The sequence below is a fragment of the Podarcis pityusensis genome (genome assembly GCF_964106645.2).
Source record: "Podarcis pityusensis genome assembly, chromosome: 5".
Taxonomy (NCBI): domain Eukaryota; kingdom Metazoa; phylum Chordata; class Lepidosauria; order Squamata; family Lacertidae; genus Podarcis; species Podarcis pityusensis.
Window position 1 is genome coordinate 6624979 of NC_138032.1, and position 26055 is coordinate 6651033.

General features: G+C 43.3%; 1 protein-coding gene across 2 annotated transcripts; it reads right to left on the minus strand.

The window, feature by feature from the left end:
* Positions 1–994: 994 nt before the first annotated feature.
* On the minus strand, positions 995–20523 carry LOC308478391 (cytochrome P450 2J4-like). 2 transcript variants are annotated; one of them, XM_081008078.1, is made up of 9 exons: positions 20233–20523; positions 12796–12958; positions 11049–11198; positions 10528–10688; positions 8453–8626; positions 7244–7385; positions 4850–5037; positions 3094–3235; positions 995–1248 (listed from the first exon to the last, which is right to left on the minus strand). In XM_081008078.1, exons 1-9 carry the CDS (start codon positions 20401–20403, stop codon positions 1049–1051), a joined length of 1491 nt encoding a protein of 496 aa, XP_080864204.1. In that variant the 5' UTR covers positions 20404–20523; the 3' UTR covers positions 995–1048. The 2 variants fall into 2 exon arrangements, with proteins under 2 accessions (XP_080864204.1, XP_080864205.1); XM_081008079.1 differs by lacking the exon at positions 3094–3235.
* Between the last annotated feature and the right edge of the window lie 5532 nt (positions 20524–26055).

Consider the following 26055-nt stretch of genomic DNA (forward strand, 5'->3'; position numbering starts at 1 on the left):
TCCTAGCCCTACCTAGCGTTATCCTACAGTGCGTCCATTTGAAAACCGATATAGACTATCCCAATAGTGGCACAGAAAGTATCTACACCTAACCAATGGCATTGTGGGCTGGGTGTATAGCATGATCACAACCACCATTTCCTTCTTGATTCATCTGGGGCATGCGCACGGTGGAAAAGGCATAGAAAACGTAATAATGAGGAGGGTTTTCACATATCAAGTAGCCATCCCTAGGCTTGTAGATGGCAGGATCTAGAATCAGTCTACAATGAAAGCAGTATGTTGAGGACAAGAATGAATGATTCTGGATCCAAAAATGCTACATTTTTGTGCTACAAATAGGTTAGTATGTCAACACAGCACAAAACTCCACCACTGACCCATCTCAGCATGCAATTCTCCCTTTTAAATGTCCAATTCAGCACTTAACAAAGAAAATACAATGACTCCATAAGCTGAAAAAGAGCAGATTCAACAAATGAGCCTCCTTTTCACCTTTGAATGGAATAGGGTAAAAATACCTAAGTTCAGATATAGAATTCAGTCCTGAGCACAGAAACTGCAAAGGGCATGGGAGGTTCCCCTCCACAGGGCACTGAGCCGAGGGGGCACAAAATTGGGAAGACACATAACTGAGAATATCTGTTTGGGGGTGCCAAATTTTGGCCTAGCTCAGAGTGCCATATTATCAAAGATTACCAACTCTGCCCCTGCAACAAATGAGGGATATTTTAATTGGTCCAATGATAGTAGAACTGAGAAAGCCAAGGACAGAATGTCAGTCAAAGTGAAAAATAATAATAATGGTTGGGACATAAGAATGCAAACAAGATGATAAATTGCTGGCAAAAAGTTATAACGATGAAAGTGGGAGCGGGAGATGTGAGGGAGTCCAAAGAAGATGTGAAAATATGTTAAGACATATGCTATATTGTTTATTATATCTATTTGTATTTTAAACCCTAATAAATATTTATTAAAAAAAAAAGAAAAATAATAACAATGGAGAAATTTATGGCAATAAATAAATAAACCACGGTAATTATTTTTATATGCTTCCTGATGCACTGCAGCGGGGAATAGCACAGAGTTTGTGAGGGTGGGGATGCAATGTCAGCCCCAAAACAGGCCTTTTATTGAGTTCTTTCACTCCTTCTGGCAGCTGGAAGCGGAATGCCCTCAACAGGGTGGTTAGGAAGATGAATATCTCCATCTTGGCCATCTGCTCTCCCACACAGGCTCGAGCCCCTGCAGAAGAAAGTAGGGGGAAGCAGCAAGTGAGACATAACCAACTCCATGTATTCTCCAGTTCATCTGGTTTGCTCAGCTGGTAGTTTTAGCCACAACAACAACAACAACAACAAAAAGCTGGAAAACAGCTACTCCCAAAGTATCTCCCTTGAATCCTCTGGGTTGACATCCTAAGGATCCTGGCTTTGCTCCAGGAAATACTGGAAGCTGACCTTGAGTGGCTGTAGTTCCCAAAGGAAGACTAAACTTGAAAGAAGAGTGAGAATTTGGATATGGAGCATACAGGTCATGGCTGTATCACTATATGTATTACTTTGGGAAAGCAGGTCCAACTACTGCCAGAACAGCTTAAGGCAGGGGTCAGCAATGTGCGGCCCATGAAGACCACTTTACCATCCTACGAGCTGCCCCTGAACCAAGCCATCCGCTCAACGAGTCCCCCGCGCACTGCACTAAACCAGTGCAGCACGGCACAGGGACATGCCTGGCACCAGAAATTGTGTCTGCGCATGTGCAGATACTGGAAATCGTGTCTGCGCATGTCCAGATGCCGAAAATTGCTTCTGCGCAGGTGTGATTTTTGGCGTCTGGGCATGCGCAGACACGATTTCCGGTGTCGCGCTGCGCCAGTCCGGCCCACAGACGATCTCCGTGGGAGTGATCCGGCTCATGGCCGGTAAACCTTGCCGACCCCTGGCTTAAGGGAAGGAATAATCAAAGTGCACACATTGCCTGTGGGTGAATCCCCAACATCTCAGAGGAGACACCTGGTGGCCAATAGAGGCAGCTGCCACAGTGATGGAAGAAGAAGAAGAAGAAGAAGAAGAAGAAGAAGAAGAGGAGGAGGAGTTTGGATTTGATATCCCGCCTTTCACTCCCCTTCAGGAGTCTCAAAGCGGCTAACAATCTCCTTTCCCTTCCTCCCCCACAACAAACACTCTGTGAGGTGAGTGGGGCTGAGAGACTTCAAAGAAGTGTGACTGGCCCAAGGTCACCCAGCAGCTGCATGTGGAGGAGCGGAGACGCGAACCCAGTTCCCCAGATTACGTGACTACCGCTCTTAACCACTACACCACACTGGATCTCATGATGGAGATCCGGTCAAAGGTGACTATAGGGTGCGATGCTCCTTACAACAAAAAGAAGAAATGGAGAGAGAGAGATGGAAAGAGAGCAAGAAGAGGCTGGAGCAGCTGGTTGTTCTGGGCTCACCTCCTGCAGCAGCCATAGAGAAAAAAATATTTTGTACATGGAAGTGGATGCAATTTACAACAGAGTTACAGTTTATAACTAATTCATCATTTTATGTTAATATTTTTTGGAATGTTATGAAACTTTCAGCATATAATTTTGTAAATAAAAAAGGAAGAAAACTGTGATAGATAAATATATATAGCCACTGGATCCCCCAATTCTGATTGGGGCTTTAATTCTAGGAGAGTGAAGATTTTAACCCTTCCCCTCTTAAACCATTTCCCTAAACTAAATTGCTCTTCCAGAGATGCTGTTTGCGCCAAAGCAGGGATAGCCAATGTGTTACCCTCCAAGTGCCACTACAACTCCTATCAGCTCCAGCCAGCATGGGCAAGAGTCATGGATGAGGGACGTTGTAGCCCAACAACATCTGGAGAGATACCCCCTACTCTATGGAGGGAGAATTCAGATTGGAAAATGGTGTGGAAGAAGAATGTTAAATTCATTGCTCTCTCAACACTATCACTCCAACCTGATTTTTAAACCACAGGGGATCCATTCATGGCCCTCCCTCTGTTTAATCACCTTTGACCATTCACTTGTTTGAAACAAGCTACTAAATGTGTCCATGATTATTTCTACGTTTACCTGCTCCAAATGGCAGGTATTCTTCTCTAGACCTAAAATTTCCATCCGTGTCCAAAAAATGGTGCGGGTTGAACTCTTCAGGTGTTTCCCATCGTGTGGGATCGACAAGAACAGAGTTCAGATCTGTAATAACATGTGTCCTCTGAAAAGAAGAAACAGTTGGCTCAGAATGCATCTGGACCAGCACAAAACAGTTTTGCCATTCACTGCCCCAGTAATCAATCTTAACACATTTCTAACATACCAAGATACAGTCTATATTTATGGTGTACAATAATCACAATATATAATTCTAATTCTGATTTGGTGCATCAGAATATAGTGTGTGCCAGCCCAAGGCACATCAGAGGCTGCTGAGTTCAACACAGGGCGTGTTTGTCTCTTCCATGGAAGAGACTTGAGGGCCTCGGATATAAGATTGCCAGGTTAATGTGCTAGATTAATAGGATAAAAAGGACTGACAAAACCCGGGACCAGGAGGAAGGGACGCTGGATGAAGATTGGATTGTTTATTTCTTTTTTATTATTATCATTAGGATTGTTCTATAAAATTGATGAATGCTAGAAAAATGTTGAAATGAAATTACTTGGCTCTTGTAAAAATGTCTAAAGAATTTGGGAAGAATGTTATGGTTAGGAGAAGTTGGTAAAAATAAGATTTAAGTTTTAAACTTTAAGGTTTTCTATAAGATAAGATGAAAATAGATTAAGGTAATGTAATGACAGAATACTATGAATTATGGAAAGGATTTGCTGCTATTATTATTAATCAGGATACAAGAAAAGGGAGGAGGAGGAGGTCAAAGAAAGAAGGTATTGAAAGGGGAGAATTTGAGAATGATGGTTTTATTTTTATTTTTATTTTTCTGTCTTGTCTTTTTTTTGTGTAATTTAAAAAAAATCAATAAATATCATTTAAAAAAAACCACACAGGGCGTGTTTGAGTCTGCTCTCCTTCTGCTTCAATTTGTTGTTGGGAATTACCGTATTTTTCGCTCTATAAGACGCACCAGACCACAAGACGCACCTAGTTTTTGGAGGAGGAAAACAAGAAAAAAAATATTCTGAATCTCAGAAGCCAGAACAGCAAGAGGGATCACTGCACAGTGAAAGCAGCAATCCCTCTTGCTGTTCTGGCTTCTGGGATGGCTGTGCAGCCTGCATTCGCTCTATAAGACGCACACACATTTCCCCTTACTTTTTAGGAGGGAAAAAGTGAGTCTTATAGAGCAAAAAATACGGTATATAACTTTTCTTTCCCTTTTGACAGAAGTGAATGAGATTGGCATGCATTGCTAATCCCTCACAGGTGGAAAAAGCCAAATTATAGGAAAGCAGGTCAAGGGATTCTTGTACTGGATACTTTCCTTGCAAGTTTTTATGCCTTTGGAGGTTAGATGACCATCTGTTATGGATGTTGTAGTTGAGATTCCTGTGTTGCAAGGAGTTGGACTAGATGACCCTCAGCGTCCCTTCCAACTCTACAATTCTATGATTATATGTATCTTGATAAAACTTGTTATGTGTTTGGGGTTCATCCTCTCATTCCAGATCACTTATGCAATAGTCTGTTCCTTGTATTTGTCATAATAGAATTTTTTAACTTTCAGGTTATTAATCTTCAGATTTTTTTTTTTCGAGAGAGGGGAGATCCTTCTCCCTCAGATTTTGTGCTACATGTGTGCATTTAAAGTGCCACTATCAGGTGCTCTTTGCTTTCAAAATATACAGCTGTTGCCTTATCTATATCCTGTACCTTTGGAATGTGAAAACCATGCATTTCCATATCCTTTGCACTTCGCCTGGGAATCCCAAATAATAAGGGATATTTTGCACGCAAAATTTCATGCATCACCGCGTTGGTGTAAGGCAGTTTCTTTCGATCTTCATAGCAAATGGGAAGGGAGGAACCTAAAACATCTTCCATCTCCTTGTAGACTTTATCTGCAGGAAAAAGTGGGAAATGAAGCTTTACCATATTTTAAAATCCACTAGTTTTAATCTGAGAAACACACAGCAACTAGACTGTATAGGGTGGGGTGAAAAGACCCCAGTATATTAAGTGAGGCTCATTGGTATATGCTGGCGGCACCCTGAAAATAAGAAGTTAACAATTAAATACCTTGAATGCAGCTGCATGTGGAAAAGGTCTATTGCTCTGTGGTAGAACATCTGCTTTGCATGCAGAAGGTCCGTGATTCAATTCCCAGAATCTCCAGGTAGGGCTGGGAATGTTCCTTCCCTGAAACCCCGGAGAGCTGATGGCAGCCAGTGTAGGCAATACTGAGCTGGACGGACCCTGGCCCTGACTCAGCAGCAGCCAGTTTCTCATGTTTCCACAAATTCAGAGGGGAGTTCCTTACTCTCTGGGAAGACTATTTCACCAGGAGCCAGATCAAATGTTTCTTTCACCCACTCAGTTCTGCCCTTACTGAAACTCAGTGCCTGGCTTCTCTCCCACACAAAACAGGATTGCAGCCAGTGCATGGAGGCTAGTTAGCACAATTCTATGGCTGCCCATTTCCCCCTGTCTTCCTCCTGGCAAAGTGGTTGCTTGGCCACAGTGGCGACCCACACTGTGCCATGCTCAGCCATACCCCAAGGCAAATACCTGTGGCTGCCGTTGGAAGATTCAGGAAAGGGTAAGGAAAGTACTTCTTCATATAAGGTAAAGGGATCCCTGACCATTAGGTCCAGTCGTGGCCGACTCTGGGGTTGCGGCGCTCATCTCGCTTTATTGACCAAGGGAGCCGGCGTACAGCTTCCGGGTCATGTGGCCAGCATGACTAAGCTGCTTCTGACGAACCAGAGCAGCGCATGGAAACACGGTTTACCTTCCCGCTGGAGCGGTACCTATTTATCTACTTGCACTTTGATGTGCTTTTGAACTGCTGGGTTGACATGAGCAGGGACCGAGCAACGGGAGCTCACCCCGTTGCGGGGATTCGAACCGCGACCTTCTGAACAGCAAGTCCTAGGTTCTGTGGTTTAACCCACAGCGCCACCCGCGTCCCAGGTCTTCTTCCTATAGCACAGAGTTAAATTCTGGAATTTATTCCCACAAGATGTGATGCCCACTCACTTGAATGGCTTTAGAATCGGATTTGATGATTTTTTAGAGGATAAGGCTATCAATGACTCATAAACATTATGGATATGTTCTCCCTCATCCCTCCAGTGTAAAAAGTAGTACCGTATTTTTTGCCCTATAGGACGCACTTTTTCCCTTCCAAAAATGAAGGGGAAATGTGTGTGCGTCCTATGGGGCGAATGCAGGCTTTAGCTGAAGCCTGGAGAGCGAGAGGGGTCGGCGCACCGACCCCTCTTGCTCTCCAGGCTTCAGGAAGCTCTCCGCAAGCCTTGGGAGCCTGCGGGAGTTCCCGTCAGGCTCCCTAGGCTTGCGGATAGCAGCCTGCATCTCAAAGCCTGGGGCGCGCTGCACAGTGCGCCCCGGGCTTCGGTTCCCCGACCTGGTTTGGAGGCTGGCAGTGGGGAGAAGCGTGCTTCTCCCTGCCGCCAGCCCCACAAGCTCAGGGGACAGCGGGGAGGCAGAGCGCCGCCATCCCGCTGTTCCCCGACCTGGTTTGGGCTTCAGGCAGATATCCGCAAGGCGTGGGAGCCCGGCAGGAGTCCCGTGTTCTGGGGGCTGGGGTCGGGGGAAGCTCGGGCTTCCCCCGCCCCAGCCCTGCACCTGGAGGGAAAATAAAAATTATTTTCTTTATTCCCCCCCCCCCCCAAAAAAAACAACTAGGTGCGTCCTATGGGCCGGTGCGCCCTATGGGGCAAAAAATACAGTATGTCTGTAAATACCAGTTGGTGGGAATCACAAGTACAGAGAATACTGTTCCAATCTGGTCCTGTTCACAAGCTTCCCATACGCACCTGGTTGGCCACTGTGGGAACTTTGTGATTTGGTGGATAATTTGTTGCATTTTTACTGGGGAGAACTGGGTACAGATTCCCCCAAGCTGATCATGGGGCATTCTGGTTGTTCTTGAGAAAATAATTGTGCTCTGAACATATATTTGTCATCCACCCATTATGACACCTTGGAAGAATCGCAACCTGCTACTAAAAAAGCAATAAATCTAAGCTCTTCCCTACAGGGATCCAGAGAGGTGCTTGCTTCCATTGCAAAGTTCTCCCTCACCTTGAACATCTGGATAAGACACCATGAGGAGCAGTCCCCATTGCAGAGTAGCAGCAGTCGTCTCTGTCCCTGCGATAAAGAGGTCAAGAACACACTCTGCCAGGTTGTCTTCATCATAGGTAGAGTTGGGGTCATCCTTGCTCTATTGACGATAATGGAAAAAGTGAAATGTTGGAATTATTTACAGGCCACACAAAATCTATCTGACCTTGGGGTGGGGGGTGTCTTCCTATCACAACACCTAATAATATGTTTTACAGCTGAGTGTGCAGGAAGATACTTGGACAGTCATAGACTGGAGTAAGAAAGGATCTCTCCAACACCCTTCTGAAGACATGCAGAATAAGAGATAATAAAAAGAAACCACAGCCCTTTCCAAGTCAGCTTTCCAAAAAAAAATTGGGGTGATGGTGCAAAAACAGTGGCATCATCTGCACAAATCCAGTGCAAGTTTATGGGTATGCTCTCCCAAACTTATTTAATAGTGGTTTGCACTGTCTGTTTGTGTACCTGAAATTACAAGGTGAACTGGGGTGATCTTGGAAATGTTTTTCTGAATCAGATCACACCACTAACAAGGCATCTCAGAGCAGATCAGGGACTTTCTACACTTCTGAATGGCTCTGTGGCTTTGTTGTCTGACCACCCTACCCCACCCCAAAATGAAATCAAGCTGGCTAGAGTAGAAAAGGAGGCTGAAAGGACATCATCATCATCATCATCACCATCATCATCATCTATTATTTATACCCCGCCCACTCTGAGCAGCAAAAAGTGATTATTGATCCACCCAACCAAAACCACCACAATAAATCATCTATTACCCCAAATGAAGCAATTTAAAGTCCAATTTCCCCCAATACAGTCGTACCTTAGTTGTCGAACGCCTTATGGCTCGAATGTCTTGGCTCCCAAATGCTGCAAATCTGAAAGTTCCTGCAGCCAGTCAGAAGCTGCACCTTGGTTTTCAAACGTTTTGGAAGTCGAATAGACTTCCGGAATGGATTCCCTTTGGGAACCACGGTACAACTGTATATTGAATTATCCCTGTATTAGGTACACCCAAATTTACAGAGGGAAAGAATCAAGACAGGTGCTGTTTGAGGGTAACTTCATCTGGACTACACAAAGTAAGTGGGAACTCAGACACAAACACACATTGTAGTGTGGACAGGCCCCAAGTGCCTGGAGTTGACAGAAGATGCTTACTTTCTCCATCTGAAGTAGATAGAAATCAATGAAATCCTGTGGCTCATCCTTTCGTTGCTCTTTGTGCCTTTCTAACTCCTCCTTTGCAAATGAAAGTACCAAGTATGTGGAGGCAAATAACTTCCTATGAGGCCCTGGGAAATGTTTCATGAGCCATGGGAAGACTTCATACAGCTGCAGAGGAGGAGAAAGCAAAAACCACAAGTCACTACCACAAATTGGTTTGGTAACAAGGTCTATCAACAAACTCATTTGGACTGGCACTTCAGCATCATGGCCTGGATTATTATTGAGGCTGTGGCTAAATGTCTGTGGGCGCTCTTTGACCCAGAGTTACTCCCGGGTGGCAGGTGGCAGAGTGCTTTTACATCACTTCAGCAGGCAGTGAATTGGGCATACTAAATAGGACCGCACTAGAAGATAGGTTGGGATGTTTAACCAGTACAAAAATGCAGCTGCCAGCAGTCAGTTCATATAACATTCATTTTACACCATTCTTACGTATTTTTAAGCCCTTCATGACCCAGGACCAGGGTCCCTAAAGCTGTATTCTCCTTTCAGAACCACAACTTCCATCTCTGAGCCCTGCTCTGGGTCCCATCACCATTAGAAATAGAGCAGCTGGCAGAATTCTTGGAGAATTTCCCATAGTGGCAGCAAAAACATGAAATACCCTTTCTAGGTAGTTCCTCCTAAACTTTTCTGTTTAAGTGAATAAACATGGTTCTGAAGATGATCTGTTGATGGATAGATGCTGCTGTGTTCTGAACTTAACTAACCTGTCTGTTCTGATTCTGCTACATATTATTTTAATAAGTTTTTAAAAGGTGTTGAAGTTATGATTATATTGCTTCTGAATTTTTGTGGGGTTTTTTTGTTCATTCCTGGTTTCTCTTTAGCCTCTTTGAATACTTTAGAGAAAAGTGAGGTATATATGTATTAAATTTATGTGAACTATCAAAGCTTAAGGACACAGTGCTAAGGTGAATTATTTTCACATTTTGGTTCATTTTTGTTGCAAAGAGTTTAGTGCAGCATTCATTCATTCAGCAGTCGGTCTGTGAGCACTTAGTAAAGGATGCTGTGATTACTAAGACCCAGCATGGGTTTCTCAAAAGTAAGCCATGCCAGATGAATCTCATTTCTCTTTTTGATGGAGTTACAAGCTTGGTGAATCAGGGGAATGTTGTGGTTATAGTGTATCTTGATTTCAGTAAGGCTTTTGACAAAGTCACCCATGATATTCTTGCGACAAAACTCATAAAACATGGGTTGAATGAGGCAACAGGTGGATTTGTAGCTGTCACAAAGAAAATGGAGCCAGCTTGTTTTCTCCTATAATAATAATAATAATCAGGTTCAGCTGAAACTCACTAGATCTCAGTTCCGGCACCTCTTAGCTTGGCACCATTGCCATTATAAGAAAACAAGGGAGGCGTTAATGGTGAGTTGTGGCACCTTTTTTTCTAAAAAAATAACGATTATTATTGTTATTATTATTATATTATTATTATTATTATTATTATTATTATTATTATTATACCCTGCTGCAAAGGGTAGGACTTGAACCAAAGGCTTCAATTTTCAAGAAAGGAGATTCTGACTGAACATCAGGAAGAACTTTCTGACAGTAAGAGCTGTTTGACAGTGGAATAGACTCCCTCAGGAGGTTGTGGACTTTCCTTCCTTGGTATCAGCTTGGCTGCAGAAGTTGCTGGAAGGAGGCATCCAACCCGGATTTAAATTCACATATCCCTCCAATGAATCGAGTACTCTGAGGGCTCAAGCACACTTCTGCTTGTGTCCTGCTTTCTAGACACAGATCCAAACGGTTTTTCATTTTCCTGCCACTTTCCCCAGGAAAACCCACTGTTTATCAATGAATTGGAACAACAACTCACAGAAAAAGCAACTGACATTTGTTCCAATTCAGTGGTGAACAGCAGGTTTTTCAGGGGGAGAAACCTGCAGGACAAATGGAAGTGTAGATGAGCCCTAAGATTTAGGAGTACTGCCATAATGTTCTGCAAATGCTTATTTGAGTTAGGGCCTCTGGGAATCAAAAGTCTACTCACCAGGTGAAGTAAGTTATTTGAATCTTTCAAGATGCAATCAACGGCATCGATCAATTTTTGGAATTTTTCATCTTCAAGAGAAAATCGGTATCCAAAAGCCAAAACACATATCAAGCTGGACACTGCATTAGTGATGGGGAGGGAAAAATCATGTGGTTGCCCTGCAAATGAAATCATTTACATTTATATCTCGGAAAGCTGCTAAGATCAATTGCTATTTTAAAAATATTTGAATAAAAGTGAAAACGTATAAAATTCCATTCCAAAATGTGCAGAGATTGTGCATAAAGATCACTGCAAACTGGGATAGGTATCAGCATCATTACTTACCATATTTACGCGAAAGTAATGTGCACCTTTTTTGGCCAAATTACAGTGTGAAAATTAGGGTGCACATTAGATTTGATGGCGCATTTGCATTTGCCAGCAATTTTTTTTTTGGTTTCAGGGTTTTGAAAACTGAGGTGTTCATTAGATTGGAGGGTGCATTAGATTCATGTAAATACAGTAATATCACATACCTTTTGCATGTGCAAAGACCTCTACAAGACGATGGGCTTCCTCTTGTATTTGGAACTCCATGCCTCTCTTCCCCAGACCCAGCTTCCGCAAAGTAATGACACTGAACCGTCTCTGCTGCTTCCAGGTGTGACCATTTGAAAAGACCAAACCTAAAACAGGAAGGAATCCATGAGAAAACATTACTCACAAAAATGCCATATTTTTAAAATTGTCAGTCAACCAAGATGAGACCAAATTTAGTGCAGATAATACCTGTGTATTTCTTTCACAGCCTAAGAACTGCAAGACTGGCACAGAATCTGTCTAGTACAGTGATATTCACCAGCACTGTACCCTTCAGAAAATGCCTATGAGGCCATCACTCCCTCTTGTCTTCAAGCACTGGAACTTATTTCATTATAACACACAGGATCCTTCCAGATATCCTTTTAATTGTGCATTCATGATTATTTGTGATTGTTATGTTATTGAGGTGGTCACACTGCTTCATTTCCTTTTCTTTTAATAGAGTTTTATTAAAAGTTTTAACATATTAAGCAGTAAAATCCAAACTCTTTTATAGAAAGATAAGAAAAGGCAACATCTCAAGAAAAGAATACCGAGAGTTGATTCCCCCCATCTCCCACCTGGGAGGTCTCCCCGTTCCTCAGCTTCACACCCTGAGAAAACCCTCTCTGATTTGTCTTCCACAGATCCCTTCTTTTTCTAATCCTCAGTTCTCTGTAAACGTCCTCCTTTATCACAGATATATATTTTCAAATATTAATTCCTGCATATAAGTAATACTTATAGAAAACTATAAAAAAAAGGTTCATAAAAAGCCAAATCAATAAAGAAAAAACCTAAACATAAAAAGAAGAGACTGCTTCATTTCCAATAAGTGCATATCCTATAACTTTCTGCTGAAATCCTATAATTTTTTTGTTCTGGTTTATTTTGGTTCCACTTTTTTGCACTTTAGTCCCTCTGGACAGCAATCATGTAGCATTGGGGAGGCATCACAGGATTAATGAAATCAGAAGATATTCACCACTAAATTCCTTCACTCTACTTCTCATGCACGGAAGAGTCAGTTCTTCCTGTCAAATCTGTAGTGAACAGGTGGGATTACTATGAGGAATTATAAAATATGCATCAAGCCATTGTGTCCATGATGAATGCATTGTGTTGACTGGGTTTGATACATTGACAATAATTTCTGACCAAATCCCACAACCCTCTGCATCTCTGGCCATTTCCTCTACTGCCCATTTCTCTCTCTTCACAAGTCACGTACACAGCCCAGTTGCTCGCCAGGCAGGCTCCTGGGTCATCCTGGGCCGGGGGCTGCGGAGGGAGGCACAGAGAGAGATTATTATATGCACCCTTCCCAGAGTCTTGCTGGTTCAAGCCTCTGTGTGTATTCTTATTAATCAGAGTTCAATCCTTCCTTTACTTTATGAACGCCTCACAAATCAGCAAGACTTCCTCTTTCAGTACCTTCCCAAGACTCCCACAAAAAGTGTTATCATAAGCTCACATCACCTTTGTTGACTTCTGAGTTTTGCGCAAGAGCCTAGCCTATGAACCAGATTTTGTGACAATCTTAATGCCTAATGACCAAGCTGGTAAATGCAGTGCAATGACTTCTTTGAAGACCTCTGCTGTTGGAAAGAGATTCAGATGATGGGCATAGTCAGAGTTCGATTTTATACTCTTCTCTGGAGATAGGGCCAGCAAAACCCATCAGCCTTCTCAACAACTTACCCTTTTTTTTAAATGCAGCTTTCAGGAAATGGGACACCGGTCGTTCAGACAAGACTTCTGGTGAGTTTGTAAGGCCTTCTTTCACCATTTGGAATCCAGACAGTACTACCATAGGATAATGTCCAAGCCATATAGTGTAAATGTCTCCATATTGCTTAGCCAGCTGCCATTAGAATCAAAGTAGAAAAGAGAACTGTCATGTTAAAATATAGCAGATTATTACAAGCTTTTGTGACTATAGCCCATTGCCACTGTGACAGGCATTCAGTGAGCTGGCAAAGGCTTCTTCTTCGCCACAACAGAGTGTATTTCAAGGCTGTCCAGTTGTTGTGAGACTGAGGACTTACCCACACTAAATCTTGTTCTGCTGCCCCCCCGCAAGGAAAACCACTCTTTAGTGCTCAGTCAGAACAAACAGAAGTTCAGATTTTATTCAGATTGACATTTGCTCCGATTTAGCACTAAAGAATGAGTCTTCCATGGGAAAGGAGTGGGGCAAAGGAAAACCGTTCAGAGAGGCAATGGGTACCAAGTGGGGATTTGATCAGGTTGAGGTTTCTATAATCCAAGCAAGGTTTCAGCTCCACTAAAGGGACGCGGTTGGTGCTGTGGTCTAAACCACTGAGTATCTTGGGCTTGCTGATTGGAAGGTTGGTGATGAGCTCCCATTGCTTTGTCCCAGCTTCTGCCAATTTAGCAGTTTGAAAGCACACCAGTACAAGTAGATAAATGGGTACCACTGTGATGGGAAGGTAAACGGTGTTTCCGTGCTCTCTGGCTTCCGTCACGGCTCCCTCAACCTGAAAGCGAGATGAGCGCCGCAACCCCATAGTCGCCTTTGACTGGACTCAACCATCCAGGGATCCTTTACCTCTTTTTACCTTCAGCTCCACTGCCCACTTCTTCTTGACAAACACTACTGGGGCACCATCCAGCATCTTCAATGACTGCAACAAGCCTGTTGCCAAATCATTATCCAGGAACTACTACAGAACTGTAAGCTCAGCCTCAGATGTTGGGTAGAGGTAGCTCCAAGGGAAGGGTGGCCCCAGGAATAGCTCAATCACACAGCAATATAGCTGGTGCCATGGCAACTTTGCTGCCTCCTTGCAGAACACATCCCTGAAGGAGTGATACTCAGGCAGGAGTTGACCCTCCTCCCCTGTGATAGGTCCTGCTCACAAGACACCCGGTTAGGTGGTGGTGGCTGCAGCAGCTCTCAGGTGCTTTTCTGTGCAGCAGTGGCCCTGGCAGTGCTCAGACTCAAAACTGGCTAATAGTTGTTTAGATTTTCTCAATCCAGGGTGGGTTTCTAATAGCCCTTATAATTCTTTCTATTGTTAAAAGGTTGGGGGCCACCTCCAATCTCTGCCAAGCTGCTGTGGCAAAATTCCAAGGAGGTTCCAGGCACTCCCACAGGGTCTGTGCTACTTTGAGAATCAGGATGTAGTGGAAACTGTTGTAGCTTTAAGAAAAATGATTTATTCGCATATTTGCAACTGAATTTGAATTGTGGGAGTCCAGATCTTACAGGATGGTCGTCTCTGGGGTGGCTTGTTCCCCGCAGCAGTGTAGCACTATAGTCCAAGGCTCTCGTCCAAGGTACTGTCTTTGTTCTCCTCCTTCTTCCTAACACACCTTTGCTCCAAGCAACTCCTCCCCATCCATCTGCTATCCCAAGCCTAGTTTTTTAGAGCAACATTTCTCCTGTGAGGCCAGCCTGTGATCATAGACCTGAGAACCTTCCTTTGATGTGCTAATCACAAGCCATCCACACCTTTGTTTTTGTTCTTAACTAGCCCTGGTCAAGCTGGTTTCCATAAGCAAGCCCAGGGATTCCTTGTGTGGCACAGTTCTGCAGGTTGTGTTTTGCATTCATATCCCCAATATTAGCTAGATTCCGACATTCATTAATTTCTTGGGTTTAATGGAAGATCTCCCCACTCTACTTATAACAATATATTAGTTAATAGAAATCATTTTGTTTTATGGGAGACATTTACATATAAATACAGTATGCACACCTCAATTTTCAAAACCTTGAAACCAAAAAAGTATTTGCTGGTGAATGTAAATGTGCCATCAAATCTAATGCGCACCCTAATTTTCATGACGTAATTTGGCCAAAAAAGGTATGCATTACAGTCAAGTAAATGCGGTATATAAAATATACATATACAGATATAGAATATTAAATTTATAGTCAAATATAAAGTCATCCCATATGTAAAAAAAGTAATTCACAAACATATTTTATTTTTTTATTTTTTATAAATATTTATTAGGGTTTACAATACAAATAAACTTAATAAACAAAATAACATATGTTCTAACATAATTTCACATCTTCTTTGGACTCCCTCGCATCTCCCGCTCCCACTTTCATCGTAATAAATTTTTATCAGCAATTTATCATCTTGTTTGCATTTATATCCCATCTATTTATTTATAGTCTAATAATTCTCAAAAAAGTTTATGTTTTCTCATTCTCACTTATCATCCTGAATCATCTAATTTAGTGGTGCTCAATTATTTATGATCTAGCATCCTGCTTAACATTCAATCAAATTACAATATTTTTGTAAATAAATCTTGAATTTCTTCCAATCCTCCTCCATCCTCTCTTCTCCCAGGTCTCGGATTCTGCCGGTCATCTCAGCCAATTCCATATAGTCTATCAGTTGCATCTGCCATTCTTACAGTGTGGGTAGATCTTGAGTTTTCCAGTGCTTTGCAAGAAGTATCCTTGCTGCTGTTGTTGCATACATAAAAAATGTCCGGTCCTTCTTTGCCACCCCTTGGCCGACAATACCCAAAAGAAAGGCCTCTGGTTTCTTTGTGAAGGTATACTTAAATACCTTTTTCAGTTCATTATAGATCATTTCCCAGAACGCCTTCACTTTAGGGCAGGTCCACCAGAGGTGGAAGAATGTTCCTTCACTCTCTTTACATTTCCAGCACTTATTATCAGACAGGTGGTATATTTTTGCAAGTTTGACTGGGGTCATATACCATCTATATATCATTTTCATTACATTTTCTTTCAAAGCATTGCATGCAGTAAAGTTCAACCCAGTACTCCACAACCTTTCCCAGTCCTCAAACATGATATTATACCCAATGTCCTGCGCCCACCTTATCATAGCCGATTTAACCATTTCATCTTGTGTATTCCATTTTAACAGCAGGTTATACATTCTTGAAAGTACCTTAATCTTTGGTTCTAACAATTCTGTTTCTAGTTTCGATTTCTCCACCTGGAACCCTAGTTTCTTGTCATTTTTAAAAACTTCTTTAATCTGAGCATAGTGTAACCAGTCTCGCACTTTATCCTTCATTTTCTCCAAACTCTGCAATTTCCAATTGTCTCCATCTTTTTCTAGTATTTCCCAGTATTTTGGCCATTTGGCCTCCATATTGGGTCTTTTTCGGGCCTTAGCTTCCAGAGGTGAAAGCCACCTTGGAGTTTTATTTTCCAGCAAGTCTTTATATTTTGTCCAGACATTAAACAGTGATTTTCTGACAATATGGTTCTTAAAGGCCTTATTGATTTTAACCTTGTCGTACCATAAGTATGCATGCCATCCAAAAGTATTGTTAAACCCTTCCAAGTCCAACACGTCAGTGTCTTCGAGAAGTAGCCAGTCTTTTAGCCAGCAGAAAGCTGCGGCCTCATAATACAACTTTAAGTCTGGCAGGGCAAAGCCCCCTCTTTCTTTCGCATCAGTTAATATCTTAAACTTAATTCTGGGCTTTTTGCCCTGCCAGACAAACTTAGAGATATCTCTCTGCCACTTCTGAAAACACTCCGTCTTATCCACAACCTGGAGTGTTTGAAACAAAAACAACATCTTTGGCACCACAAACATATTTTAGAATATTGCAGCTAATATAATGTATACAAAAAGTTTTTCTTTTCTTTTCTTATATATCCCTGAATAATGTATATGGATTTGCTCCCCCAAAATTAAATACAGGGTAATCATACAGCCAATCAATCTGGCATTATATATTTAAAAAATGATTATTGGTGATGCAAACAAGCCAGATAAGATTCGTTATGATGAGAAAAGTAAAATCTTGAAAGACCTACTTGGCTCCCAGTCCATTTCCCAGCAAAATTCAAAGTGTTGGTGCTGACCTTTAAAGTCCTAAACAGCTTTAATAATAATAATAATAATAATAATAATAATAATAATAATAAAATTTATTTATATCCCGCCCTCCCCAGCCGAAGCCGGGCTCAGGGCGGCTAACAACACTAAAATAGTGCAACATTATAAAAACATTATAAAAATTAATTAAAATCAAAATTGATGGCAACCATAAACTAAAGTTTTGTAAAGATTGCCAAAGGAGGGAGTCAGGCTGCGCCCTGACCAAAGGCCTGGTGGAACAGCTCTGTCTTGCAGGCCCTGCGGAAAGATGTCAAGTCCTGCAGGGCCCTTGTCTCTTGTGACAGAGCGTTCCACCAGGTTGGAGCCGCAGCCGAAAAAGCCCTGGCTCTAGTTGAGGCCAGCCTAACCTCTCTGTGGCCTGGGACCTTCAAGATGTTTTTATTTGAAGACCGTAAGTTCCTCTGTGGAGCATACCAGGAGAAGCGGTCCCGTAGGTACGAGGGTCCTAGGCCGTATAGGGCTTTGAAGGTTAAAACCAGCACCTTAAACCTGATCCTGTACTCCACCGGGAGCCAGTGCAGCTGGTACAGCACTGGATGAATGTGATCTCGCAGCGAAGACCCCGTAAGGAGTCTCGCTGCGGCATTCTGCACCCGCTGGAGTTTCTGAGTCAGTCTCAAGGGCAGCCCCACGTAGAGCGAGTTACAATAATCCAGTCTGGAGGTGACCGTCGCGTGGATCACAGTGGCTAGGTCAGGGCGAGAGAGGTAAGGAGCTAACTGCTTAGCTTGGCGGAGATGAAAAAATGCCGCCTTTGTTATAGCTGCAATCTGCGCCTCCATGGAGAGGGAGGTATCGAAGATTACACCCAAACTCTTAACGGACAGTGCTGGCACTAATTGCACCCCCGCAAGAGATGGGAGTTGCCCCCTCAATCCCATATCGTCCCGTCCCAGCCAGAGGACCTCTGTCTTTGAAGGATTTAACTTCAACCGGCTCCCACGTAACCATCCAGCCACAGCTTCCAAGCATCTGATCAGTGTGTCTGGGGCCGAGTCAGGATGGCCATCCATCAACAGATAGAGTTGGGTGTCATCAGCATACTGATGGCAGCCCAGCCCAAAACTCCGGACAAACTGGGCGAGGGGGCACATAAAGATGTTAAAAAGCATCGGGGAGAGTATCACACCCTGGGGCACTCCACACACCAAGGAGTGGCGGGATGACAATTCCCCCCCAAGCGCCACCCTCTGTCCCCGACCAGAGAGAAACGAGCGCAGCCATTGAAGGACTGTGCCCTGGATCCCCACGTCGGCAAGGCGGTGGTCCAGGAGTTCGTGATCGACCATGTCGAAGGCTGCTGACAGGTCTAGAAGAATCAGCAGCCCCGACCCGCTTCGATCCAGCTGCCTGCGGAGATCATCTGTTAGGGCGACCAGAGCCGTCTCGGTCCCATGACCAGCGTGGAAGCCGGACTGGAATGGATCCAGAGCCGATGTTTCATCCAGAAACCTACCAAGCTGTTCAGCAACCGCTCTCTCAATCACCTTACCCAGGAATGGAAGATTCGAAACCGGGCGGTAATTGGATAGATCTAAGGGATCTAATGATGTTTTCTTTAAAAGCGGGCGCACCACTGCCTCCTTCAGTTCCCCTGGGAATGTCCTGGTGCCAAGGGACAAATTGATGATATCCCCCAGGGGGGCCCGCACCTCGTCTGGACATGCTCTAATCAGCCAGGACGGGCACGGGTTGAGAGGACAAGTGGTGGGCTTTCCAGCTCGGAGGAGTCTGTCCACATCGGCTGGGGATATCCGGTCAAAGTGGTCCAATACTGGACGCGAGGACAGTCGACGGGCCTCCAGTTCCTTTATTGTATCCAAATTAGCAGGGAGGTCATGGCGGAGCAACAGGACCTTCTCCTCAAAAAAGTTCGCAAATGCCTCACAGCTGTGTGTCAAATTGTTATTTAAATTTGACTGTCCGAGGGACGTTAAAGACTGAATTATACTAAATAATTGCGTCAGGCGAGAGCTAGCGGATGCAAAGGAGGCCGAGAAGTAGGACTTCTTAGCGGCCTTCACTGCCATCTCGTAGGTTTTCATAAAAGCCCTATAAGATGTTCTTGAGGCTCCGTCACGGGCACCCCGCCATACTCGCTCTAGCCGTCTGAGGTCCCGCTTCATTTTCCGGAGCTCCTCGGTAAACCAGGGAGCCCAGTTTCTGCGGGGTCGCAGAGGGTGCTTAGGTGCGATCTCATTGATGGCTGCCAGGAGCTGGGTATTCCAGCCCTCAACAAGCTCAGTCAATGAGTCGCCAGGGGGAGCAAGGTCCCGCAAGGCTTGACGGAATCTATCAGACCCAGTATACCTGAAGGAGCATCTCCACCCCCATCGTTCAGCCCGGACACTGCAGTCCAGCGCCGAGGGCCTCCTGGCAGTTCCCTCACTGCGAGAAGCAGTTATTGTGGAACACCCATCAGATGTCAAGGAAATAAATAACTATCTGACTTTTAGAAGGCATCTGAAGGCAGCCCTGTTTAGGGAAAGGGTCATTCCACATCAAATCAATGCAAAAAACAAGGGTTTTGACACCTACCGTCTCGGATTTTGATGAAACTTGGTGTATTCCCTTCCCTTATTGTTGAAAGAAACCCCCTTAAATGTCCCCCCTCTATCTGATATGATCATTGGTTATGGAGGGAAAAAAATAAAATGTACACAAGGCCAAGGATCTCAAGAGGAACAGAAATGCAGATTTCACGAAACTTTGAAGTGCTATAAAAGTAAAACCGTTTGAGATAGAGGGAAAAAAATTAAGGGGGTTTCTTTCAACCATAAGGGAAAGGTGTATACCAAGTTTCATCAAAATGCAAGACGGTGGGTGACATGACCGCATTGAACTGATGTGGAATGACCAGAAGTTTTTAATGTCTGATGTTTTAGTATATTTTACTATTTTGTTGGAAACTGCCCAGAGTGACTGGGGAAACCAAGCCAGATTAAGATGAGCAGGGTATAAATAATAAATTATTATTATTATTATTATTATTATTATTATTATTACATTGAAATCCTTAATTGAATTTACTATGTGTACAATTAAAGTTGCTATAGCATGCAGAATACCTGCAGAATACTGTAGTTTTGATGAAGAGAGGAACAATTGTTCCAATTGACAAGTTGCACTACAACTTCCATTTTCCAGAAGGTTTTACCAACACAACACTTTACTCACCAGTTGCTGTAGAAATAAAATAATCTGCAGTTCTATTAAGCCAGCTTCTTACTCAACTACTAAATGATTTAGAAAGAAGTACCTTCAAGAAAGTATCTGGTGAAAGTATTTTCCCAATCTGCCACATGCCTCCAATGACAGGAAGTGAGAAAGGTCCAGGAGGGTAGTGTCTGTGTGTCCAAAGCTGTCTCAGGAAGTGCAGAATCAGAAGAGCCACCAGCACAAAAAACAAAATTTCCAAGATCCCTGCCATTCTCCTGTTGTTATCTTTTCTCTGTGGATTTCTTTTGCTAGTATAGCTGTGTGCATTGGAACATAGTTTTCCTAAGAGAGTGTTGCTTCCCTTCAAAGATATTGTCACTTGTCTCTTTCATTCACCAACAACCTTTTATACAAACCACACTGAAGACAGATGTGGCAAGATTTATTGCAGCGTATCTAATTAGTTCTTGGGCTGCATTTCACTTTGCATTAATTCTTTTAGCGCTTATGTCAAGGTTAGATCTGGTATGTAGTCAAGAATTGGAGTTGTTCCCACGCCTCTGAAGGAAGGAGTGATCTAAACACAAATTACCAGAGGGGTGGAGTGAACTAGGCCAGCCTAGAAGAAGAAGAGGGAAAGCATGCTTAAAAGCAAAAAACCCAGCTTCCATGCAAACACAAGCGGTGCTTACCTTTCACAGGGATAGTGACATCCCTCATTGCAACTTGGGCACGGGGAGAGCCAATGCAGTGATGTTGAGGTGGACACCCCCAGTAACACTTTGGCCCTCCTTGTGTGATGACACAAACATCAATGCTATAGCACCTTCCACTCAGCGAGTTCCCCAGGCACTGTTACAAGATCTGATTGTGCGTTTCACATACCTAACATATATTTATCATGGAAAAGCTAATTTGGGGGAATGAGTAATACTGCCCCAGGGATCTTTGCTGGAGAAAACTGCATGCTACAGATAGGATTGCATGCCTGTCCCAACCCCATTACTGAGGCCACTTGTCTCTTTTGTTCTGCAACTCTGCTTTGCCCCAGTTTACGCCTTCATGCCATCTGCCCATGCCTCGTCCTCCTGTACACAGCCCTCCTTGCACCCAAACCACCTCCACAGTAAAGCTGTGCCCACGGAAGGGATATCCCTGCAGAGAGTCCCACCAGTGTATCAAAGCAGCACCAGTATTTCATGGCAGTGGTGTTCCACCAGCACAGTGGGGCTTCCATCATATTTCATAGCCCCTCAGCCAGTGCATCTTGACTATAGAGTTTTATACTAAATACCCAGCGACTAGTGTGATACAGCCTGGGTTAGTGAATATTTTACCACAAATATTCTGAAAAATCTACATACTGAAATTCTATCCATAGTGCTTTCTATTTTGTTTCCACACACTCTGTTAGCCAAGGAAAGTCTTCTGGAATATATTTAATTCTCTTTCTTTTCCAAACATATGTGTATGAAAAAATTCTTCTCCAAGAGAAAGCACTTCTGAAAGTTAAGTGTGTATTGTAGGAGCAAAACCAGTACATATGTAGATATATTGCATGTCTGCACAGAAAGTTGCTGTTTGCAGCACAATTTCCACCCGTGTGATTCCTTGCCTTGAGGCGGTGAGAACATGGAAGAATTGTGGAGCCACTAAGAAAGACAAATAATCAAAATAGTAACAATTATTGCACATTTATTAAAAATCAGTTTAGTTTAATTTAAAAACCATTTAGTTTAATTAATTCAACAAAATTGATGAACTTGATGCAGCGATACCAGCTTTTCAAAGTCTACTAGTAATTTAGCAAGAATCTTAGATACTACATTTCCTAACTATCTCACTGTTCTATAAATTCTTAATGCAATGGATGATTTTGATGAAGTGATACCAGTTTCCCAATGTCTGATTTGAAGTCACTTAGCAGGAGTCTTAAAACACCATGTTTAGTAATCTGGAGTCAAGTTGGAGAGAAGTTGGATGAACACACTAATACCACATTCCACCAAATATGATGTTGGAAATGCAACAAGGAGTTTCTTAACCACTGTCCATAGTGCAGGATAGAGATCAGAAATTTACTTCTATCCAAACCTTTCCAGTTTTGATTCCCCTGTAAGTGGCAGGAAAAAACCACATTCCTTTATCTTCTCACAGAAATTTATTTCTATAACCAAAACTTTTGGTGTGATTTCTTAAACTTCAGCTCAATGCCATTCTGTTGCTCAGTTGGTTCTTCCTTCACTATCCAACTTCCTAAGTATCTGAAAATGGATTTACCACCCAATCTGGAATTTCCAATGAAAGAAGATCCGCAAGTTGCTCAGGCAAATCCAAATGGACACAAAATAACCTCACAGAACAGCTCAGACAGGCTCAGAAATTGGTATAGCTTGCAAGGGCCTAGATCATGTCCTCCATCATTTCAAGAGGCCAAACTGGGACACCAGCCCCCACATCCTGATGATCCCATTGCTTGTCCACTTGCCTACTCCCCCTGCTACCTTTGTCCACTGGCCTCCTCCTCTTCTTTTGTCTCTACCTCTATTTCTGTGGCACTGGGTGATACTGTGCTGGCTGGCACAGCCTAGGGGAAGGCATGGCCTCCTCCTCCTCCTCCTCCTCCTTTGCCAGCACTGCAGACGTACTTCTGGAAGCCAGCTTCTGGAAGTGCCATGATGGAAGGAGGAAGAAGAGTGGTGGGGGTAAGGAAAGGAAAGGTTTCCCCCCATTTTTTGGTTCTGTGCTCTGGTGTGAGCTGAAATAAAAAAAAAATTAAGGTCTTATATATGATAAATGTTCATAAATGTACCAACCAAGCACATACATAGATGTGTGGACCACATGTCTGGAGCAGCACAGGAGGACCGCCCTGAAACCATTCTAACTCCCAAACTGACCAAATGTTTTCTCTGCAAGGAGGGGTGGGGGAGCCTTCCCATTGTCTCAGGAATTGGGTAATCACCATCTCAAAGGAATGGGCAGATTACCAGGAAAGGCAATCAGATAAGGCATTATCAGATAACCTGGCACCCAGGAAAAACAACAACATTCAAATTTCTGTTGTAGACCATCTTTTCTGTGATGTACGTATGATGTTTGTGGGGGGTGGTCTTGGGTTACACCCCTTCTGTGATGTATGTATGATGTATGGAAGGATGGTCTTGAGCTCCAGGGCAGGGAATTTAAAATGTCTATATAAGGGCAGGCACACCTTGGTTCTGGGTCCTCCTCCTTCTCCTGCGTGTGAAAGGAGCACCCTGTTGCAACAGTTCAATAAAGATCAAGCTTAATATTCTCTGGTTGGCCTCTGTTATTTTCTCTGACCGATGGAGAACCTACAAAGGACTCTATAAGGGCTCTTGTGTCCCCCATAAGGGAATTAGGACAGGTTTTTGTTTATTACAGAGCCAACTGACTTGTGCCACAGCATGAAACCAAAAATACTCACCTTTTGGTCCCACCAGAGTATGGGAGCCAAAACTGAACATCCCAGATTGGTATCAGAAGCTGGGGTGGCTTCTGTCAATCCGAGATATCCCATTTAAACCTGGACACTTGGAGAGTATGCTATGTTGTGCTTGAATAGAGTTAACTTTAAAATAAACATAGAGGTGACAAGTTTGGCCTCATTTCCTTGCAGCTGCAAATTCAATGCACTGAACTTTGCAAATAGTTCCAATAATAAGCAATGTCATGCCTAATCTCTTTTGAGTTCATCAATGAGCAAAGCATTGTGTGTAGGAGTGCAAATATCCGGAGATGTAGTGATCAGGTGAGATTGCTATGAGGAATTATAACTAGTATAGAGTAAGCCATCTGTGTCAGCAATGAAAGCATTGCGTTGACTGGGTTTAAACTATTTTGATATGATTCTTGATCATTCTACACCTCTGCATCTCTGGCCATTTTCTCTACTGTCCATTTCTCTTTCTTCACAAGTCACGTACACAGCCCAGTTGCTTCGCCAGGCAGGATCCTGGGTCATCAAAGACAGTGGGCGAGTTTCTTTGATGTAGGATGTTAATCTTAGGGCCAGGTAAACAGATCTCACATAAAGGTGATAATGATCGCTGTCCTCCTGGCCATCCTCCTTATCATGTATATTGCTTGTTTATCACCTCCAGGGTTGCCAAATGCTCTTCTTTGTAGTTCTGTTCTTTGTTTACCCTGTGCTTAATTAGTTATGGTGGTTTAACTTTCTCCCCATGTGGGTTTGTTGAAATTCTCAGAAGAAATCTGATTGGTTCTTTTGAACACTCTGTAAAAGTTCTTTTGTGAATAAAACTACCTGGGCTGGGGGGCGGCGGCTGGGGACGGACAGGCACAGAGAGACACGATTATACGCACCCTTCCCAGAGTCTTGCTCTATGTGTATTCTTATTAATCAGAGTTCAATCCTTCCTTTACTTTGGGAACGCCTCAATTGTGTCTTCAAAAAACTCCATAACAGTGTTGAAAAAGCATTTCACACAGTTGCCTTTTTATAGCCAACAAACTTCAGTATGAAGCAGCAAATGTTCAAAAACGTCATCATTCGCAACACAGAGCTCCCAGAATAGATGATCACTGAGAGGATGGGCTTTAATTTTATTCACTATGTATTCAAGCAATAGCCTCCAGAAGATCATAAGAGACTACGAGGCCCTGGGCAGGAAATCGAAGCAATTAAATGCACAAATTGTCATCTCATCTGTCCTCCCAGTTGAACGACGTGGCCCAGGGAGAGAGGGAAAAAAAGTGGAAGTGAACAGCTGGCTTCGCAAATGGTGTAAACAGGAACGGTTTGGATTCTTAGATCACGGACTGCAGTTTCTTGAAGATGTACTTCTGGCAAGTGATGGGGTGCACCTCACAACAGTTGGGAGAAATGTTTTTGCCAAAAATCTCAGAAACCTCATCAGGAAGAAGAAGAAGAAGAAGAAGAAGAAGAAGAAGAGTTTGGATTTGATATCCCGCCTTTCACTCCCCTTCAGGAGTCTCAAAGCGGCTAACATTCTCCTTTCCCTTCCTCCCCCACAACAAACACTCTGTGAGGTGAGTGGGGCTGAGAGACTTCAAAGAAGTGTGACTGGCCCAAGGTCACCCAGCAGCTGCATGTGGAGGAGCGGAGACGCGAACCCGGTTCCCCAGATTACAAGACTACCGCTCTTAACCACTACACCACACTGGCTCTCGTCAGGAGGGCTTTAAACTGACTAATGTGGGGGAGGGAGACAGTGCTCCTGAAGTAGGAGTCTATCAATTGATGAAGATGATCATCCAAATGTCATAGACCAAATGGAGCAAACAGCACGCAGACCTAGTGGTGGGAGGAAAAAATCCTTAAATAAGAGACACGGGAGAATGATTAATGGACTTCAATGTCTGTACACTAATGCGCAAAGCATGGGAAATAAACAAGATGAGCTTGAGCTCTTGGTACAGCAAACTAAATATGACATAATAGGCATCACTGAAACCTGGTGGGATAAGTCCCACGATTGGAATGTAATAATGGGGGGATACAATCTATTTCAGAGAAACAGACCAGACAAGAAAGGAGGAGGAGTGGCGTTATATGTCAGGGATGTGTATACCTGTGAAGAGATCCAAGATTTAGAACCTCAAAGCCAAAGTGAGAACATTTGGGTCAAAATTAAGGGAGAGAAGAATAACAGTGACCTCATTGTGGGAGTTTACTATAGATCCCCAAGCCAAACGGAGGACATAGATGATGCCTTCCTGGAACAGATGGCCAAGCATGCAAAAGGAAGGGAGATAGTAGTAATGGGGGACTTCAATTACCCGGATATTTGTTGGATGGCAAACTCAGCCAAGAGCATAAGGTCAAACAGATTCCTCACTGGCCTTGCAGACAACTTCATTGTCCAGAAAGTGGGAGAAGCAGCAAGAGGAACAGCCATTTTAGATCTGGTCCTAA

Excerpts from the sequence above, each read along its gene's own strand:
- LOC308478391 (XM_081008078.1), bottom strand. The coding sequence starts at position 20,403 with ATGGCAGGGATCTTGGAAATTTTGTTTTTTGTGCTGGTGGCTCTTCTG. Across the intron at positions 10,689-11,048 it reads GGTCTTTGCACATGCAAAAG|GGCAACCACATGATTTTTCC; the intron begins GTATGTGATATT and ends TTTCATTTGCAG. Across the intron at positions 5,038-7,243 it reads GTCTTATCCAGATGTTCAAG|ATAAAGTCTACAAGGAGATG; the intron begins GTGAGGGAGAAC and ends TTTTTCCTGCAG.